The 22,198-nt window shown below is 39.6% G+C and overlaps 1 protein-coding gene across 13 annotated transcripts in view; it reads left to right on the top strand.

Annotated features, from left to right (window-relative positions):
• The window catches only part of DYM (dymeclin), a 224,476-nt gene that overhangs the window by 119,608 nt on the left and 82,670 nt on the right, over nucleotides 1–22,198 (top strand). For all 13 annotated transcript variants that reach the window (XM_017734321.1, XM_017734324.1, XM_017734328.1 and 10 more), the window contains one exon: nucleotides 15,026–15,128. In XM_017734321.1, coding sequence (XP_017589810.1) covers nucleotides 15,026–15,128 — 103 coding nt within the window. The remainder of the gene's footprint in view (nucleotides 1–15,025; nucleotides 15,129–22,198) is intronic.

Below are 22,198 nucleotides of genomic sequence, written 5' to 3' on the forward strand. Positions count from 1 at the left end.
TGGAAAGGGGCTCAGGCTGGAGCAAAGGAGGCTCAGGGGGGACCTTGTGGCTCTGCACAAGTCCCTGACAGGAGGGGGCAGCCGGGGGGGTCGGGCTCTGCTGGCAGGGAACAGGGACAGGAGGAGAGGGAACGGCCTCAGGCTGGGCCAGGGCAGGCTCAGGTTGGACATGAGGAGGAATTTCCCCATGGAAAGGTTGGTCAGGCCTTGGCAGGGGCTGCCCAGGGCAGTGTTGGAGTCCCCATCCCTGGCCTGGACGTGGCACTCAGTGCTCTGGGCTGGCGACATGGTGGGCATCAGGCACAGGTTGGACTCGATGGTCTCAGAGGTTTTTTCCAACCTAAATGATTCTGTGATTTTGTGGTTCTGTTACCTGGGTAAATAGAAGTTCAGAATGATGTTTGTACATGCCTAGAAAGACTCTTGTTGTGTCTCTTCTGAATATCCCATTTAAATACAGTTTATATTTGATCTCATGGCCTAACGTTTGTTTTCCAAGCAGGAGCGGAATTAACATCCCAACCCATGACGGTTGTACTTGGGTTTCGTACAGTATAGAATATGAAATTTGTTAGTGGTTGCTTTATCATCATGAAGTCAGTTCCTAGAAGTGTTGTCTTAACTTTGGGAAAAACAGAGAGTGACCTGGAACATTACAGAAATGTGTCTTTTTAAAAAGTACATTTTGAGGAGGGCAATGTTTTGGAATTTAGGAGGATTTTTGGATTGATAGAGGCAGAAAGAATTACACAGCAGAATAAGATTTATAAAACTGAGTGGGAGGTAAAGCACAACCTCTTTCTCTGTGGGAAGGAGGTTAATTTCCAAATAAATTGAAGACAATGTAAATTTAATTACTGTGCAGCTTGAAGGACTAGGACTTAAAAGCTATCATGTTAGTTTTCAAGATGGAAAAATATTGCACAACTGCAAGAATGCTGAAATAAATCATTAAATCAAATCTGTGTTAGTTGTCCCACCAATCCTGAAACTTGAGGAAATCTGAAGGCAATAAAATAATCTCTCTTCAGAATGACAAGTTCAGTAGTGGGTAAGGTAATTTCAGATGACAGTGTATGTGGGAAATAATGACGTTTTTCCTACTGAAAAGTAATGAACAATAGCTTTAAAGCTTTACCTAAAATAAAACCTACTTTCTCTTAATAAGGGCTATTCATGCCCATGTAACATTTCTAGATTTCACCATTATTGTCTGTAACACCTTTTTCACTGAAGAATAACATTAAAAGCATGGACAGGCAGACTAGAGTGGAGAAACGGGATTGCATTTCAGCTCTGTCAAGGTTGGATTGTGAAACTTGGGTAAGATGTGACTTTTGCTAGATATGGAAAGTATTTTTATAAAAGATGAGGGGATGGTCCAAGCTGGGGCTCCTTCAGGATGCTGACAAGCCTTTTCCTGCTGCGAGCTATGGTGATTTTGATCGCACATGTTTGTTTGGGAGAACAGTGGTGGTGATGGAGACAAAAGCTGGGAGAACTCAGTGCTCTAAACATTTTTCCTTCCTTAAAGGCATCCAGATGATCCGTTCCAAAACTGTCCTCTTCCTGCAACAATGAGTGGTTCGGAGCATTTCAAACTGCCTGTAGTGTATTTCTAAATGCTTTTGTACATGCTGGAGACCATGGTATATTCTTGATACCAATATGCTGTTCCCTGGAGTTGTGTTTTTAACCTTTCTAGGTCCTTGCTCTACATTTCATAGAATCATTTAGGCTGGAAAAGCCCTCTAAAAGCATCAAGTCCAACCATTCCCTCAGCACTGCCGAGGTCACCACTAACCCGTGTCCCACAGTTTCACGTTTTAAATCCCTCCGGTGATACTTCACAGGTTGTTTTTCCCCTTTTATGGTTTGTTTTTTTGGGGCTTTTTTATGAGCTGTACGACAAGGGGGAGAAAATCACTAAATACTGTGAATTTAGGATGCGATGTTAGGAAGGTCAACTTTACTGTTCATAATAAAAGTACATGGAAAATGAAGCAGGAGAAAGGCCCTGGCACACTCTCTCAGACATACATAGGAAAGTTGAGAGGCTGAAGCTACCAAGAGGAGAAAAACAAAGAAAATAAAGAGAAATTTTAAATAACAGGAGTTAAGAAAATACCATGGGCCGATTTCCCAGGATGTTGGCACAGCATTTACACTGAACTGGGCAAGGGCAGGCTGGGGCTTCCTAAAGCCAAGTTAACCTCCGTGTAGGTCATTAACTGTAGCTTTTTCCACAGTGAACAGCACTCTTATGAAATACTTCATTATCCCTTGTTTTGTTCAGCATCCACTGCTGTTGGGTTCTGACTGGATATTAACATCCCTTACAAAAAATGTAATATTCTTGATAAATGTTTTCTTTCAATGATGCAGTATTTTTAAGGATGAAAATACCTATCTTTTATTTCCTATCTATTTTGACCTCAAATTTCCATTGAAAAGTGGTTTATTTATGGCAGGCTACCTTTTACAGGTTTGTTTCTAAGAACTGAAATTCACAGAAATGCAACAAAGGGGATGATATTGACATTACAGTGAAGGATGTAAACAATTTTTATTTGAGATACTTATTTTTCAAGTACTGTGTTGTTACAGGATGAGTTTAGTAATAGATATTAACCTTGGTCTTGTATTGAAAAACACTTGATATATTACATTATTTGATGTTACATTATTTGACATTATCCTGTGTTTTTCTTGCATTTTGGCTTGGGTTGGAAGGAAGCTTAAAGTCCATATTATTTCACCTCACCACACTCACAGGGGACATTTTTTCCTAATATCCCATCTAAATCTACTCTCTTTCAGCTTGAAGCCATTCCTCCTTGTCCTGTCATTCCAGGCTCTTGTAAACAGTCTTGTCCCATCTTTCCTGTAAGTTCTCTTCAGGTGTGGGAAGGTTGCAATTAGATGACCCCAAAGATTCTCTTCTCCAGGATGAACAATCCCAGTTCTTTCAGCCTTTCCTCATAGCAGAGGTTCTCCACCGCTCAGAGCATCTCGGTGGCCTCCTCTGGACTGGCTGCAGCAGCTCCAGGTCCTTGTGCTGTTGTTCCCCAGGGCTGGGGCAGCTCTGCAGGTGGGGTCTCCCCTGAGCGGGGCAGAAGGGCAGAATCCCCCCTCCCCTGCTGCCCACGCTGGGGATCAGCCCAGGGCACGGGGGGTTCAGGGGCAGGGCAGGTCCAGCTCTCCCCCACGGCACCCCCAGGTCCTTCTCCTGGGGCTGCTCCCTCTGCTTATCCCAGCCTGGATTGATCCTGGGTGTTACCCTGACCCAGGTGCAGCTCCAGCACTTGGCCTTGTTAAACCTCAGAGGTTCCCACAGGCCGCTGCTCGAGCCTGTCCAGGTAATGTGATACCAGACATTGTAATGTGAATTTTTAGTTCATTATCAAGTACCATACCTAAAGTCCTCTTCTCTATTCCTTCCACAGTGTTTCATGTCTGACATGATTCATTCAGAAAGGAATGCATAAACAAAATTTGAAAACTGAAATTCTCTATGTACTGGTTTGAATACACATGCCTTGGAAATTGCAGGTTTTGTACCAAGATTGAACATCCAGTGTGAAATTCCTGGTGAAGGTGTAGGGAGAATGATCAAAATGCAGTTCCGGCTTTGGCTTTATAGTATTTCAGCTCAATCTATGTATTTTTTTCATTTCTGGAAATTCAGTAAAGCAAGATATTTGAGCCAAAATCACTAACATGATATGGATGGAGGTACTCCACTGAAGGAGGTGGTAATACACTCAATATATTATGCTTTTTGCACTTTTTTGCATTAAAAATTGCCTTGATCAATATTTAAATTTGACTCAAAGTTCATCAAATAACAGATTACGGTTTTCTGAGAAGTTTTAATTCACCATCTTTGTTTCAAAAGTGAAATACAATCTTTAATTAAGTGATTGTTCATTGTGCTTTGTTCTGAATGTAGGGTTATTCACTGGTTTGCTTTTTTTTTTACGTTGTCTTTATTCTTTGTGTGGCCTCAGGCACACTGAACACTTGCCACGTAACTTTATCTGGAAGATAAAAAATGCTCATTTCCTTAATAACTGTTCTTTTTAGAGCCCGTGGTACTCATAAAAGTTCTCAATGGTTAACAGTACAAATTACTTATAGATTTGGATTTGGGAAAAAGAGATTGCTACCCACTATAAAGAGTTAAGGAAGTTATCCACAGATATAAATGTGTTATCTTTCAATTTTTTTCCTTTATGGGGCACAGGAGGTTTAGAAATGACCTCATTGTTATGCAAAAGAGAGTCCTTGCATCCAAAATTATGTTTGGGAGAACATCTTAGCAGTGAGACCTATGTCAGGTCTGAATTTTTGGTCATTTCTGTAGTATCCTTAGCAATGGTTTTATTATGTACTACTGATTGGTCCAACAGATTTTCTTTATTTCTTAAAAAAAATGTTTCCGGTTTGTTGAAATTTTAGAGGTTTTATGTCAATAGGGTAACCAAACAAACTGTAATGTTGAGGGAGAGACAGCTAGAGGCTTTCCATGCTCACTAGCATGTGAGGGGAGGAAGATGGGATCAGGAAGGACACCTGGCCAAAGAGAAGGCCAGTCCATGAGGAAAACAGTAAACTCCTTCCTGTGGAGCAAGCAGGTCAAAGAGACCTTTAGGACAGGGACTGGAAGAAAGGAGGGGGAAAGGAGAAAAAGGCATTAAACAAAAATAGTATTCTCTGTCTGCAGCATGACGATGTGTACTCCTAGGGGCTTGTTTCTTGTTCTGCTTCAATACTGAAACTCAAATGTTATGAAGTTAGGTCAAAGCCTGGAGAAGGCTCCAGAGAGACCTCAGAGCTCCTGCCAGGGTTCCAGGAGAGCTGCAGAGGGACTGGGGACAAGGCATGGAGGGACAGGACCCAGGGAATGGCTTCCCAGTGCCAGAGGGCAGGGCTGGATGGGATATTGGGCAGGAATTGCTGTCTGTGAGGGTGGGCAGGCAGGCAGGCAGGTGTGGCTGCCCCTGGATCCCTGGCAGTGTCCAAGACCAGGCTGGATGGAGCTTGGGGGGTGGATGGGACTTGGAGCAGCCTGGGACAGTGGAAGGTGTCCCTGCCCATGGGATGGGACTGGATGAGCTTTAAGGTCTCTTCCAACCCAAACCATTTTGGGACTCTGATATTATTTCCAAGCTCCAGAGGAGATTGCAATGAACAATTAATTCATTGTAACTGTGCTAGGGCACTGAAATTCAAACTCTCACTGAGCCCACGAGGCTGTGTAAGGAAGGAGTGGTGCCAGGGGTGAGCTCTGTGAGGGCTCTGGGTACAGAACTGGGGTTCCAGACTCACATTCTGCTTAAACCTTAGAAGAACGAAGGCTGTTAGCAAGACACATACCCTCTGACCTTCTGCCTACAGAATAAGTCTGTTAACTCCTAAGGTGGGCTCAGATTCTCTTCTGTCAGAATGAGTTCAGAGGGCGCAGCAATTTTCTTTCCAAGGGTAGCAAGCACCCAAATACATATGTGCATGCACACCAGTGTGTTTGAGCAAAGATGTACCAAATCCAAGCTGCTGAAAGGACAGGGATTTGGACCTTAGGTTGCATGACAGCAGTGTCTTTCTGATTTTCATGTTGCTATTTCTTTGTTAGGAGTCTGTTCTTGGGGTTTTGGGTGGGAGTTTTGCTCAGGATGCTTTCTCCAGCAATTTCCTCTGATTCTCACCCACAGAGTTTTGTCCTCATGCAAGGCAAATGTCATCTCTCATCGGCTATGAGACACTTACCCTGTTGAATTAAAAGCAAGGAGATGAAATGGAAATATTGTGGACTCTGCCCACTTGATATGCTTATAAAATAGTAACAGAACAAACACAGGGATCATTGAAAGGAATACCTTGAGACACCTAAAACAGGTTTTGTGATTTTAAGCTCAGAATAAACCTTGTATTTAGTCTGAGCTTTGCAAACATGTATTCTGTTTGTACTGGACTGCGCGCATTTTCCTCCCTTAGCTTTCAGCCTTTTGGAATTTAGTTTCCCACTTGCCCCACTCTCTTGATTAAAGAAGAGTACAGGAGAGAGATGGTGCTCAACAAAGCACTACCCTGTCAAAATAGGCGTGTTCTATAGGATTTGCATGCAGGAATTCAGTCCGTGGTAGATCACAGCCTGCTTATTGAGTTTCTATTTCAATACAACCTGGTGTTAGGTCCTAGCCCAACTCTGCCCTGTAAGTGGAATTACAAGGATGTTATTTGGCATGCCAGACAAAAGGGGAATAAAACGATCTGTACCAAGATACAGGGGAAGGAATTTACTGCTTTCTGTTCTTTTTACTTCTCTAGCAATAGGAGCATCCATTTCCCAACATTGGCTGGAAAGTGGCCATGAGATGCCGAACAATTTATGCCTTCAGTTGAAAAATACATTTCCTGGTTTCTGGAAATTAAACTCTTGGCTTATTTTGTAAATATTTGCTTTTGTCTTGCCCCATCAAATTCCTTTCTTCCATGTTGTTTCTAGTGTCATTGTCTTTCTGACTCCATTTTAGCAGGAAATCCTGTTCGTTAGTGCAAAGCCTCCCTTAATTGTTCTGAGTTGTTTCTGATTTTGCCTATATACCTACAAGTGTATGGTGACTTCTACTTAATATAACAATATTCTAAATAATAATCTATCCTCTATGAGGCAGAATTTGATATGGCTTTATAGCACATGACTTACAGATCTCTGCTCATACGTAAGCAGTGGCAGATAAAAGGGTACTCTTTAAAATTAATTAGATATTTTGTCATGAAGATATCTTGAAGTATATAATTTATTATGATCAAGTTTAGGATTGTAAAATTAAACGAGTGGCCTTTTATGTTTGCTGTTAAAACAGGGAGATGGGATGGAAATAATTTTCTTACCCAGGCTGCATTAAAACCATTTGTGATGCCAAGGGAACAGCTCAGGAGAATGACTTTTTATATAGGCAGATAGTGACAGGACAGCTTTAAACTGACAGAGGGAAGGTTCAGATTGGATATTAGCAATAAATTCTTTATTTAGAAGGAAGGGCGAGGGCCTTGCTCAGGATTCCCAGAGCAGCTGTGGCTGCCCCATCCCTGGCAGTGTCCCAGGCCAGGTTGAACGGGGCTTGGAGCAACGTGGGATAGTGGAAGGTGTCCCTGCCCATGGCAAAGGGTGGCACTGGATGAGCTTTAAGATCTCTTCCAACCCAAATCACTCAGAGATTCTGTGGTTTAGGATTTGCCCTGAAATGGCTGGCAACTGAGGCACACCCTGTTTCCAAGAGGACGCAAACTTATATTCTTGAGAAGGCACAAGATAAAAAAAGCAGAAAAAGGTCTGATCACTGTCCAGCAAAATTGGAACATGGCAATACCCTCCTCATGTGAACCTGCTACCATCTGGGAGTTCTTTTCATTCCCTGATCCCTTCAACACTTTTTGTCCATCAGTGTGACCCTGCAGACTATTTTCTTTACATCCATGATGTTTGTGGAGTCTGTACACTATGAGTCTCTTGAGTTTCACATCATCTCCACAAGCCAGGTGGACTTAATAGCAAATCTTTATTCAGCAGAATTTAGTCATTTTTCACTTTACAAGATTAGAAAGAAAGATATAAAGTATGTTCTTACTTTCCGTTTATTCTGTTATTTAATATTTTAATTGGTTAGGTTCTGTTTCCTGGGATCCTAAATGTCTCCCAGGCTTTAGAGTTGGGCTCAAATAAATAAGAGCAGTGCCCCTCTATGGAGTAAATTGCCCTGAAAAGGCCTTGGAGTTCTCCATGGCTATTGTCTCTCTTTATTTCTATTTATGTGCCATTGTAGCTTGGATAATTCGAATGCAGAATGCCTCAAGGGCTCTTTAGTAGACATGAACACAGGAGACTTAGGGATTTTTCTCTGCATTTGTTTGTAGTAAATGGATTTCTCCCGGTGCTGGGTTCCTTAAGTGCTCACAGAGCACTTCTCCATCGCCCACAGACAGGCACTTGCTTACAACCTGTCCCCCATACAGGTCTATGGGACAATGCATTTATTGTATTTCAAGTGGAGCAGCACAGTGCATTTGTTTTGTTCTGATGTCTGGTATGACCCTTCACAGACTTTTATTCAACCAGATGGGCATTTCAGGTTCTCTGCTTGGAGATGTCTGTGCAGGCACATATCCATGTGTAGAGTTCTTGTGCCACAGCACACATTTTTTTTTGCTGTAATCTTTTTAAAAAGTAGGTCAAACCCAAGAAGCATTCCTTACATATACAGGAATCAAGGTATGGTTTTAACTTTTAGATGTCAGATTTCAAAAATAAAATATTTTTAGAGCTTTTTTCTAATATGATTGTGGCATTGTAAAATCCTTTTGTTTAAAAGGAGTATTTTTTGTGTAACAAGGTTTTGATGTTTGGGGCTTTATATTTAATTCTTTAAAATAGAGAACAATGGTACATTTGGCATGTGTATGGTAGGAGAGAGAAAAAGTAGCACGGAGTATTGCTGAATTGTTTGAGAACATTCGTCCTCAAATTTTTTGATCCATGGAACTGTTTTTTTCCATCACCAGAGAGTGGTTTGTGTTTGTGTGCTGTTCAGTTTGTTTGCAGCACTTCTGAACTAGGAGAGCAAGCAGAAAAAATTCAGAACATCTGAATTTCCAAGCTTCAAATAAATTCTGTGGAGAGGTGCTTTAATCCTCAAGTAGTTTTTTTACTCAGCACAGATAGAGTATTTCTAGATATTAAAATAAATTAATATTCATCTTTAGAAGCTCAGTAGTGATTTGAATTGTGAGAAATCCAATCCTTACCCCTTCTTGCTGTCTTATAACTTGATCTGATTTTCCTCTGCTAATGTCATCAGTTTGTTTCTGTCTGTGCCTCTGTTGTTCAGGCTTCCATCTCTTTCTTTGTATCACAGCACCAGTCTAAGCTCATCTCATACTCTAGGTATTGAGATTCTCTTCTTTCCTCCCAGGTTTTTCTTCCCTCTCTGCCATTGCTTTGACAGTGCAAATAGGAATTTATTGCACCTCAAGCCTGGCTTCAGCTTCCTTTGTAAGAGAGATCTGTGCCCATGTAATGATAGTTTAGTTTCTGTTTCAATACCTTTTTTTTTTTTTCTTTTTATTCTTGTAGGATCCTCTGTAAGCAAGTTCCCTTTCTCCACTTCCATGGTTTTTGGTCAAATCACTCTTTCATCTTTCTCAAATACATTGAATAAATGAGTTTTCAAGCATTTCGTGGAGAAGTCTGTTTTCTGGTTTAGAACCTTTGCATTTTCAGATTGTTTCAAAATCTTTCACAGAGGATGCCAGGGGCAGTTGCTGCACAGCACAACTTTACTGGATATAGAATCATGGAATTGTTTTGGTTGGGAAGGACATCTAACTTTGAGTCCAACCATTCCCGAGCACTGCCCAGGCCACCACTGACCCCTGTCCCCTTGTTCCACATGCCCACAGCTTCTAAATCCCTCCAGGGATGGGGACTCCACCACTGCCCTGGGCAGCTGTGCCAGGGCTGAACAACCCTTTCCAGGAAGAAACTTTTTCTTGTATCCAAACGAAACCTCCTGGCACGATCTGAGCCATTTCTGCTTCTCTTATCATTTGTTACCTGGAATAAGAGACCGACGCTTACCTGGGTCCAGCCCCTTCCCCAGCTCCGTTCCCTTCTCTGGAAATGCTCCAGCCCCTCAATGTCTTTCTTGTCATGAAGGGCCATATTTTTGTTAAAACCAAAGACAGGTACTCCTTCAGCAAGCAGCTTTGTTGCATTAGGGGCAGCTCTTTGCTGTCTGGTGGTCCTTAGTTGCTGCTCGCAGGGTGAAATCCTTCATACTTAGGGAGCAGCTTAGATTGTTTGCTGCTGCATTAAATCTCAGCAAGTTTATTTTGTGTCCAACTTCTTGAAAGGTAAAGAAAAATTTAATTTAAATGCCTTTTCTCTTCATTTGTTACTCCTGTAATGACTGTGCCCTTTGCAAAGTTAAACCATAGTATTTTATAGAATCACAGAATATCTTGGATTGGAAGGGACCCACAAGGATTACTCAAGTGCAACTCCCAGCCCTGCACAGACACCCCAACAACCCCACCCTGGGCATCCCTGGCAGCGCTGTCCAAACGCTCCTGGAGCTCTGGCAGCCTCGGGGCCGTGCCCATTCCCTGGGGAGCCTGGGCAGTGCCCAGCACCCTCTGGGGGAAGAGCCTTTCCCTGATCTCCAACCTAAACCTTCATGACACAAATTCAGGCCATTGGCATTTCTTTGCCTTTGATGTCTATCAATGTGTATCACGTTATATATTCTCTCTATATATTGGAAGTATTTTGGTAGCTTCATCAAGTGTTTAGTAGCTTTTAGTATTTAGTTTTTGGTCCTGTTAAGAATATTTTTCAGCCTGTTGGGATGTCTCACCTTCAGTTCATGTAATGCATCCCATGTTACTTTTTTATTATTCAACTGTCTTAATTAAAAAAGAAATCCCCTGTAGAACAAAGTCATATAAATGATGTGTCAAGCCTGTTACAACAGGGGTACTTCTGTGTTTAATTTTACTTCCAGTCTCACTGAAAGAGCATTGATAAGGTGTATTTCTCAGTGCTGGTGATATCCTCCTTGGAATGAGTCTGACAATCACTGTTCCAGTACTATGCTCAGGACAAACTGGCATGTCATTTATCTTGGAGCATCCTATTTACTTCCTTAAAATAAAGTATGCTGGTTCCTTTCCTTCTCATTGTCCAAAGCTTTCAGAAAGGGTTTTGGCAAATTCTAGCTTCGGGTTTCCTTTCAACTTCTACTTTTAATTCCCATTTCTTTTTTTCCAATTTTTTTCTTATAAAAGCTGCATTTTATACATTCTTTTTTTGATGTGAAAAGTGTGGTTTATGAGCTGTTTCAAACTGAGGTAAATCAGACTTTTTGAGACACTTATTAAATGTGTCTCCTTATTGGCTTTTTTTTTTTCTTTTGGGATCTACAGGCTTTGTGGAGTTGAATTTTTGAATGTGTTAAGTTCATATATTACTGGTTTGAATTTTACTGTGTATGCAAATAGCACTTAATCAATTCACTGGTATTTAACCAGCCATTACTCTTTAGTCTGTATTAATTTTTTTATTTATTGAAGTTCAGCCCTGAGTTAAATTAAAAACTGCTGTGTAGAGGGAGGTAAGAAACCAATGTTGTTTTTAATTCCTTAAAAACAAACAACCACGGGAGCTTGAGATTGTTGTTCAGCCTTGAGTCTTCCTTGTTGGCTGAGCTCATCCCTGCTGTGATTTGATGGTCTGTAATAGATCACATTATCCCAGAATGGAATGGGTTGCAAAGACCTTAAAGATCAGCCTGTTCATGGTCAGGGGCACCTTCCACTATCCCAGGTTGCCCCAAACCCCGTCCAGCCAGGCCTTGGACAGTGCCAGGGACCTTGAGACTTCCAGCTGCACACAGCTTCTCTGGGCACCCTATGTCAGGGACTCACCACCCTCACAGCCAGGAATTTCTCCTGATAATGCCAGCTGATGATTCCTAAACTTCCTAACAGATGCCAGCTGTTATCTCATCTTGCTCTTATTCCAACTTACTGTTTTGCTTACTAAACATTCGCCTGTAAGTACTTCTGTGAGGGGAAGATGAGTTGGGGTACCAAGATGTTTTCATTGTTCTGATCATAACTTATTATTATTATGAAACGTCCATAATGAGTGAGATTGAAGATCTGTTGAGCTCCATAGCCTGCCTGACAGTCGATGGAGAAGAATGGATGAAAGAGGACAAGCATTCAAGTAGAAAAATCCATATTCTTGTTAGCCTGTGCATGCTGCCCTCACTGACAACATAGTACATGTATTCTTGTGTTCGATCTCGACTTACAGTTGGGCAAAAATGAAGACACATGAGGGAAATTTGGGATACAAGTCTCAGTTTCCATTCTGGACCTTGTACCTTGTTGTAGAGAGGGGAACAACCTTGTTGTAAAACATTTTTGCCTTTTTAAAATTGCATTATTCATGTCTTGAAAATCAAAACCAAAACCTTACAGAGATGTGACTGCTGCAAAATCAGGCATCTCCTTTAGAATGCAGCATTTTTTGATGATGAAAGATATTTATGAGCTAATTTCATACAAATGCCTTTTGAGGGTTGTAATTAGCTCTGTGCTTTGCCTTTATTAAAAATTAGTCTGATACTTATCAAGGTGGTTTTCAGAACTAGAGACAGAGGCATAATAATAAGTGAATGACTTGGAATTGAAGTTTTACACCAATTCAGGAGGCAATGGTACTTCCTTGGGACCTCCAAATCCATTCATTAATAACAATATCTGGCCTATTATTTTTCTTCTTTGTTTAGCTGTTGTGTTTCTCTGGAGCTCTTTGAGTTTGCAGTTCTACGCATTTTTATTATGAAAAATTTAGTAGGAAAAATTTCTGCCACATGTCCCTGCCCTTGTGCTTATCTAAGGGATGGTCTTTGGGGAAAGATAACCAATGGATGGAGGAGAGAATTGTGTTGAGAATTTTTAACCTGGATATCTGTTGTGGGCAGTGGTCCCACAGAGAAGTGTCTCAGCATGGTGCGAAGGACATGAACTTGTGGCAGGAGAGCAGAAATTTGCAAGGGGAAAGACAACAAAAGCCCCTGCGCTGCTCCTTTGGAACTAGAAATCAGCCACCAAGGTCTTGCTTATGCCATAAACTCTACTTATAGTGCACTTAATTATTGAAAAAAACCCCATAAGGAATATATAAAGAAATTATTTGTCCATCCTTTTTCTTTCTACTTCCTCCCAGTTCTCTACATTTCTGTCGGAATAAATAAATTTACTTTTTGGTATTCCGGTTCCATGCAGAGTACCACTGTATGTTCATTTTCCTCTTCTCATGCATTGAACACAAGCACTTTCCAAAATCTTGATCCCACTTCCTTGTTTATATTTAAATTTCATTTAAAGCCAAAATGCTGTATGTATTTTGGAGAAGAATCTACTAGCTGCAAATCCTCTTTATTCCAAATTCTTCCTCTGTGAAATTATCTTCTAGAGCAGACACCAGATTTAACCTGGTTTTGCTGCACCCCACCATAAGCATCACCAGATTGGTTTTAACTGATTATTTTGTCTCCACAGCACTAGATGGTGCTGATGACAGTATCTCTGAAATCTGAATCTTCAAAGATACCTATGATTGCAGAAGTAGTGCTGCTGTTTCCTGCCAAGGACCAGTTTACAGATCCAGTTACTGATCTGAACAAAAATATTGGTCTGTGAATGCAATAACAGAATATGGGAGGGGGGGAAAAGTGGGAAGCTCCCAATATATCTTAATTTCTCTCTTGCTTTTTCCCCTTTTAACATGGAATGTTCTAGTGGTATTGACTAATAACTGTGAGTTAGTGTAACTAATTCCTCATGGCAGTGAGGAGTGTTGGAAAAGCCTTTTCCTGAGGCTCTTGACTATCAGTGGGGTGACAAGCACTGATACTCCTAGGAATCCACTCCTACCATCTGTGAAGGATATAATATGAATGATACATTACAAGTTAAAAAAATTCAGGGGACTTCTTCCAGTGCTGATCATCATTTCTTGAAGCAGAAGAGCCTTGCAAGCACATGGCTTCAAACACTGATCCAGTTCCAAGAAACGGAGGCTGTCCAGAATACAATACTGAGGCAGATTTTGCGACCTGTAAGTGGATTTTGTTCATAGAACCACGGAATGGTTTGGGTTGGAAGGGACCTTGAAGCCCATCCAGGTCTACCCCTGCCATGGGCAGGGACACCTTCCACTATCCCAGGCTGCTCCAAGCCCTGTCCATCCTGGCCTTGGACACTGCCAGGGATGAGGGGCAGCCACAGCTGCTCTGGGCACCCTGTGCCAGGGCCTCACCTGTCAGCCTTTTGGTGCTTGATCAAGCCAGCCTTCCCACCCTCTAAAACACACATAGTCATCCTAGGAAAACCTGATAGGAGTCCTGTAATGCCCCCAAAAGAAGTAAAGAAGTCCAAATGATGTTTTTAAACACAGAAAGCCTAAAAACATCTGACACCTAACAAGAGCAAATGGCCTCAGGTTGCACCAGGGCAGGTTTAGAATGGATATTAGGGAAAATTTTTCCATGGAAGGAGTTGTTCTTTCACAGGCTGCCCAGGGCAGTGGTGTGGTCCCCATCCCTGCAGGGATTTAAAAGCCGCGTGGATGTGGCACTTGCGGACATGGGGCAGTGGTGGCCTGGGCAGTGCTGGGGGAATGGTTGGACTCGATGGTCTTAGAAGCTCTTCTAAGATGGGGGTGGGTTTTTCTGTGAATTGACAGCCATGTTTGAGCTATCCAGGGCTTTAGAGGAGCATCTGACTCCTTGCTGCTGCTGAGCATTAGCTGGTGGCCTTTGCCCACTGCTACTGCTTCCACCGTTCTCCTTGTAAATCAGATTATACCACCCTCTGTGAGTGCCATTGCCATGCTTTTCTTCAAAATGCAAGAAAAATATGTTTTTCTCTATGTATATGGACCTCTGATTTAACAGGTTATTTATAAAGCTAGGGTAATCCTTTTTTCCTTGACTTAGGCTAAAATAAATTTGAAAAGAATGTATACTAGTAAAATTCGATAACTCAGCCTCAAAATACCCAAGCTTTTGTCATATACTTGGATTTCTCCTGTCTAAGCAACTAGATTATTAGAATGGATAATACGCAAGATACTTAAGTGTATATTACAATGTATTGCATGAGGTGCTGCACTTAAAAATTGCATGTATACCATTCCTTCTGTAACAGTTTGACTTTTAAGAATTTAATAATGAACATAAAATGTTCTTCAGGTCATATATTGTATAGAATATTTATTATTCAAAAGTTGTCGTTACTTACCCATGTGTTAAACAAACAAAAATAATATAACTATAGTGCATTGCATTCTAAAAATTTTATGTATATAGTTAGACTCCTTTTCTTACTGAACAGTCTTAACTATTTCAGGACATTATCGTGAAGCTATTTTAATTTTTTTTTTCCCCAGTTTATTTTCTCTGTTGTCTAAAAAACACAACAAAGTGCTGGAGCAAGCCACACAGTCCTTGAGAGGTTCCCTGGGTTCAAACGACTCTCCACTTCCTGATTATGTGAGTATCAAAATGAATGTTGTAATGGGTGCTTCGAAATTCAAGTCATGCATCCCTAAATCTGCAAAGAATTCTCTGAGTGTGGCAGCTGAGCAACCACCAACATCAAAATACAGGAACCTGCATGAATGATGTCATGTCTGAAACATCTCTAAAAAACAAGTATTACACTTAGAAATGGCAGAACAAAACCACAACTATTCAGAGGGAAGAGACTTACTGTCAACTTGTGCTTTTCAAGCCATCAGTAATTCAGGATATTCAAATCACACAGTTGAAAACAGCATTTTTAAGAACTGGGCTTTAGCATCCACAGAATCTTAAAATGCCTAAAAATGATTGAAGACAATTCCCAGTGAGCCTCTGGGGGAGTACTGGAGTCATGGGGCAAATTAGTATGTTCTGAATACATGGATACTTACAGTTCCTTTCGTTTGCTGAGCCAATGCACACAAGTAGGCAATAATTTTGTATTTAATTGCACAGCTTGTTGGGAAATCTCTACTTAGGGTAGAAGAAGGAGACGTCTTGCAAGGACTTGAATAATAGCTTTGTACTGCTGAAGTACCTTTGGTCTGTACTCATTTGAACCCTCACTGCAGTACTGTGTGAAGGAAAGAAAAGTTGATTGATCAGTTGCTCACAATTTTTGAGGATGAAAATGTAACAACTGTTTTATTTTCAGGGCTAATATGTGTTCCAGAATATGCCTGCCTGAGACTTTACATATCCTATTATTCTAGCATTAAATATAAAAATACCTAAAAAGGTTATTTGATGTAATAGCTTAATGATTTAAATAAGGAAACAGCATGATACACATCTGTAAAAGAGCACATATAAATAAATATATCTATTTCTGTGCGTACACACATAGGCATGCAGTAACGTACGTATGAAAATACATATTTTAAGGTGTGTGAAAACACAATGCTTGAAAAAAATTTTGTATGTTTTGGACTTCTTTTTAACTTGCTGGATGTAAACAATACTGCAGTTAAAGAAAGGCCCAGGGAAAGGCTTTCTGTAAAAAGTTGTCCCCTTACATACAGAGACAACTGAGCAGTGCAGCTGATAGATCTGGGAAAGCTCCCTGGAATAATGCCAAGAGGCTTAGCTACTTCACTGAATTTCTTCTCTTTTTATTGTTGGTATGGTGTAGGGATGGAAGCGAGAAAGAGAGCACTTGGAAAGGTTGGTGTAGGGGAGAGTAAAGTAAGTTCATGGCCTGTATTTTGAAACAATAAGGTAAACTATTAAGCATGGCTTTCTGGTCCTTTTTCCTCTCCAAATTGCTCATGTTACAGCTCAGTCTGAAGCATAAGCAGTTGACTAAAAGAAGTTGAGGCCAGATTTCATCACTTCAGCATATTCTGCTTCTGAAAGCTTGTGTTTATGTTGTGTGTAAGAACAAGGAAGAGTGTAGGATCTGAGGGGACTGAAATGTCTGAAGCCCGTTCCACCTCTGTATCCCTGCATGGAGCTAAAGAAAGAGGTGATTCCAATATTGCCTGCTCTGCACAGGTTTGTTTACTGAGAGGTGGAGATCTGTCCAATAAGCAGTTCTCCTTGCAGGTTTTGTTCAGACCAAATACGTATTTTAAAAATGCATTTCTCACCATTTTTTCATTCACTTTAATTTAGAGATTATTCATTTTCTTACTGTGCTCTGTAATCCAAAGGGGAATTTGCATGGAACCTGAATCCAAGGGTTAAATCATACATAAAAATATTCGAGGTGCTGCTTAAGGTATTGTCTTAAATCCTGGGTGTTTGAACAGTACTACTTTTCTCTTTCTACTTCTGTAAGTTTTTGTCCCAATGCACAGTCGCTAAACTTGTAGTCACTGATGGTGGTAGGAATATACTGAGTTCTACCTTTACCACGTTTCTTAATGTCTTTTTTGTGAGTATCTGCTGCAGTCTGCCATCAGGTCTGTGGTGTACCAGCAGAGCTGGGAACAGGAGTAAGGAGCTGACCTAGTTGGCCTTTATACTGTTCTTGCTGAGGTTTTTCTGGTTTTTAAAAAAGAAAAGAACAAGTTGTTTGATTTATTGAGGCTGGACCAGTGTCCAGAATCCTTCCCGATGATCTCTTATCAGTGTGGTGGGATTCAGGAGCAGGATGGAGAAGCCAGCAGGACAGGGAGAACCACCCCCTGTCATTGTTGCCTCAAAGACAGGATCCTTTGTTAGACTAATTCTCATGTTGATTTGTTTACCTGTTGTTTCATAAGCCATATTATTATTAATTGTTTTTGTAGCAGCATTGACCTGTTTTGAAGTACCACACTTTGATCCAATTGGAAATGGGAAAAGTCCACTTAGGTTTACCTTTCTTGCTTCCTTGGATTCAATGAAAGCATATTTTCCAATGTTTTAGCAAACAAGAAAAATGGTAATAAAATAATTGAGAATTTTGCTTCTTTTAGTTCAAATCAAGACATATTACTTAAGTAAACATATCAGTGATTTTCTTGGTCATTTGATTACAGACTAATGTAATTTATCAAATCAGAGGTACTTAACAGCATAACTAGAGACATGCTAACTTCTCTTGGGTAGTAGCACATGAGACATGTTGTTGGAGCTACCATCTACCCCAAAAATTTATTTTAAAGGATTTCATAGTCTTGTTTATGATTTTTGAGCACTTCCCCTGCTTGTTAAACTACAGCTGGTAAACTACTAAGCTGGTAAGAGGTAAGTCTCCTTAACTCTTTCCAGGGAAAGAAATTTATGTAATTTTCTTACTGATATAAGAAAAAACCCAGTTTCCTTAATGCAAAAATTGAGGAAAGTACAAATCAAATGTAGAAATAGTTTTAGATTAAAGTAGTTTGGAACACATCATCACTGGAGTCTTACCTTCTAAACTTTGGGTTTTAAAAAAATAAATTATTCTAGCCAGATGATGAAGCTTAAATGTGTTAGGAATAATTGTAAAAATAATCACACTTAGTGCCAATACATTCAATTATTTAATATGTAGGATTGTCATTTAAACAGCACTTCAGCGTCAGATGAAACTTGTCAAGGATAGAAACCTTGTAGTGTAATACAAAACTTTTCATATTAATAAATATACTCCTATCAATATATGGAGAACCATCCTTTAATCCTCCAAAATCTGTTGGCTTTTGGGGTTATTTAGTACAGAAATAAGTGCATGTTGACAATCCGAAGGGAAAAATTTAAAAAATACAGGTGTAGTGAACTCTACATGGGCATATATATATATATATATAAATATATATATTTTAATATATATTTATATATGTAAAGTCTGCAGTAGCAAAGCCTGGTGGTACTGGGAGAGTTCCCAATCAAAGCTGACTTCTCCTGACTCCTTCCCAATCCAGTAAATTTACCCACTGTGCAAAGCTGGCTTTCAGGGAGGGCTGGAATTCTGCAAATGTTGATGAGTTTTTCTCTCATCTTGATAACCAGAATTAAACTTTGCATCTGGATGACGAGATTTCTGTATTATTTTCTTTTCCCCCTCAGTTTGTGCTCCATAATGAGCTAAATGAATTCCAATATTTAGATTCTTCTTTGATTTTCTCCTGATTTATATGGTAAATAGAAAGCAGCTGTCTGTTTAACCATCTAACTCTTGAAACTCCTAGGCCCCTCGAGCGTCATCTGGAAGTAATGTAGCTTGTAAAACAAAGCTAAGAAGAAAAAGCAATGTTTGTTTTATGTGGGATGAATGACTTCAGTTGGGGTCCCTCTAATTCAGCCATTATGGGGGTTATTAAAAAGCAGTATTACAAAAGTGGTTTCAACAAAAAAGAAATTTCGGGGGGAAGGGGGGAACTTATATCTTGTTATTACATTTGATTTTATTCAAAGCTCCAAGTACTTCATAAATAGTCCTTCATTTGGGTTTCCCCAAGAGAAAACCAGCCCAGTCTCCCCCCGTACATCGATAGATGTTAAAAGGTTCCCCTGCGTCATTTACTTCCTAGGAAGAAATTGTCTGTTATAATTAAGAGCTCCAGATTTATCTTAGAAACTTGGAGTTGCTAAAGAACAGGTAAAATCAGGTCCATGAACTGCAGTATTTTCTGTCTTTTAAACATAATGGAACAGATCTAAAATCTGTTAATGTTCTAGATTGAGTTACGTGCAGAGAAGTTAATTTTTAATCCAGTATGTAGCAAACAAGTATTTCATTCATGACTGATGTGAACAATTTGTCCTTTAAGTAAATGTTGTGATGTTTTGGGGGTTAGAACGAGATGATCTTTAAGTCTTCCCAGCCCAAACCATTCTAGGATTATATGATTCTGTGAATCATAGAGCCATTTGGAGTGGAAAAGACCTCTAGGTTCATCAGGTCCTATAATATGTTCTGTGCTTGCATATCTAATATTAAATTAGGTATCCTGCAACTCTATCTGATTTTTTTAGTTATCTAAAGAACAGTTTAGTGCAGAGCTCTGCCATCACATGGAAGTGTTTTCCTATAAAAAGTGTTATCACAAAGAAATGGGAAGTCTTCCCTGCGATCATCTGTTGACTCCAGTAATGATGCAGAAATGAAATTAAACCCACTTCCAAATAAACTGGTTGGCCATAATAGAGTTAGTGTGATGCAATTAACGTTGTTCAGTTGGTAGTCTGTAAAGTACTGCTCAGTGGTAACTGCTAAGAACACACAAAATGTGTAGAGCTGGATACGCTGTTGGCAGAATGGGAAACTTTTACCAAATTAAATCAAGTCTCCTAACTGAGATATGTCCATATTTGTCAAATACTAGGGTAAGGAAAAAAGCCAAGGTAGTTTTGTTTTGTTGGGGTTTTTTTTTGTCATAATCTTTTTTAAAACTCAGAAACCACCCAAAGCACTGCGTGGGTCTCTTCGGTGGTTTGTCTCTATTTTCTTACATTTCCAAATGTCATCAAGAAACCCAGTAAGATTTTTTTTTTAATACCTTAGCCCTGCGTTGTTAATGGTCTAATAAACTTCGGTTTTGTGCATGAATTTTTAGATTCTCATGTTGTCTAGAGTAGTAAACTTAAAATGTGATTACAGAAGGGATTTTTTATTAGGGTGTTGTTTACTGAAAGTGTATGGAAAGCAATATACTGCTCGGTGGGTTTTGTGTGGTATGTGGATTCTAGCAGATTAAGTTGCACTTAATAGGAGAGTCACCTTGTTTTGCACTATAATACCTTCTTTTTGATTACTCTGACTTGATGGCTGATGAAGTAACATTTTCAATATCAGGTTATTCTTGGGTTTGCCTGTCTCCAGTATTGAGCAGAGGGCCTATATATACTTTTTCTAAATATTAGTCATAGCCTCCTCCAGATGAATTATATTTTATGGAATATTACTCCTACCTAATCCCCCTATTTTTATATCACCAAAAAATAGCTATTTCAGAATAGACTGAAATAACCAACCTAACCCAAATCTAAAGGGAGCTTTTCTATTGAGTAATAGCTGAATTCTGCAGTTCTGTCTGAATTCTTAATCAGTTCTTTCCTTTAAATGAATTGAAACTTTCATGAGAAAATGCTGCATAAATTATCTTTAAGCAGAAGAACTATCCTGAACTCCTGTGAAAAAGATGGTGAAGTTCAGTCTGTTTGAACTTCTGTATATCACTATGAAGTACTAATATTTATTTGCAGCTGTTTTTTTCATTATTGTGTTTTCATGAGTACATTGCTTGTGGTTGAAAAAATTTTAGACAAGTACATTGAAGAACATCAAGATGATGTTCTTCAAAAAGGTGATGGTCTTTCATCACTCAGGAGTTCCACAAAAGTGTCGTTGGTGTCTGGTATTTGTGTGTCATAGATGGTGTTAAGCCTTACTTCGCTTAGAAATTCTCATTATTTTGGAAAATAAGGGTGAAAATTCCTTTTTATTAAAGAACATTTACTGTGGCAATAGCATCTTATGATCATCTGATTGAAAATCTTCCATTCTTCAGATTTTTGAGGCAGGAGAACAAGTAAGTAGAAGAACTTCTGACATTAGCTGTGCAAACACCTGCTAAAGTAATTTCAAAACCCCTTGTTTTGCTCGTTAAATGCATTTGAAATCAACCAGACATTAACATCATGATTTTTTACTTATTCTTCTTTAACAGTTATATACCTTTAGGACATTGTCATAATTTTGTAGTAAAGGATACAAGTTATGGCATTTGTTAAGATTTTGCACTCAAACCACATGTTTTTTGATAAGACTGCTTAAATGAGTGGTCTTAAAAGAAAAGATGATTAAGCTGAAAAAGTTGTAAGATCTTGTCTTAGAAATGGATGTGACCCTGGGGTTCCTTCACACCTCCATAAATTAAACAGGAGAATTTTGTATGCTGACTTTTCTCCTGCACAGGTAATTGGGTTGCATTTGAGAGAACTGAAACCTGGGAATGCTGGGATTTTAGAAGGGTCTGAGGTGTAGCTGTAGATAGAAAATGTGATACATTATTAAGATAAAACCTTCATGAGCCTCTCTATAAAACTGTTTATTACTGCCACGCAAACCAACATTTGTTTTATTCAGACTAATGACAAGTATTGAAGTGTTTGGGTGAAAAAAGGAAAAGTACTGATCCCCAAAGCACCCTTCTTTGCTGATTTGGTCATTAGATGCTTTTCCTGCTGCCTCTTTCACATGAGTGAGTTGTTCAGGGTTTCTCAGAAACCAATTATTCACCTGGATGGTTCATCTTGGTCAGACGTCCGCAGACAAACAGAACAACCTAATGCAGTAGCTCTCCAAAGAGTAGGATTTATTTTTATAACAGCAATCTATTTCAACAATGCATTAAAACAATTTTCTGGTGTTCCTAACGCAAGGTTTTGATTGAAAAATGTGGTGCTTAAAAACCATAAGTATGTGACCATATGTTATAAACATCCCAGTAATTGTTTTTTTAAATGTGCAGCCATATAAAGTAGAGGAAATGGATGAGGAAGAAAGTATGTACCAAACCTTTTAGGCTGTTTGGTACTAAATACCTAACTGGAATTGGAATTTTTGTGTGCTGCTTTTTCTCTATGAGATATTGGCGGAACAAGTTGTACCTTCCATTTCCAATTTC

The sequence above is a fragment of the Corvus brachyrhynchos genome, unplaced genomic scaffold (assembly GCF_000691975.1).
Source record: "Corvus brachyrhynchos isolate BGI_N302 unplaced genomic scaffold, ASM69197v1 scaffold285, whole genome shotgun sequence".
Lineage (NCBI taxonomy): Eukaryota > Metazoa > Chordata > Aves > Passeriformes > Corvidae > Corvus > Corvus brachyrhynchos.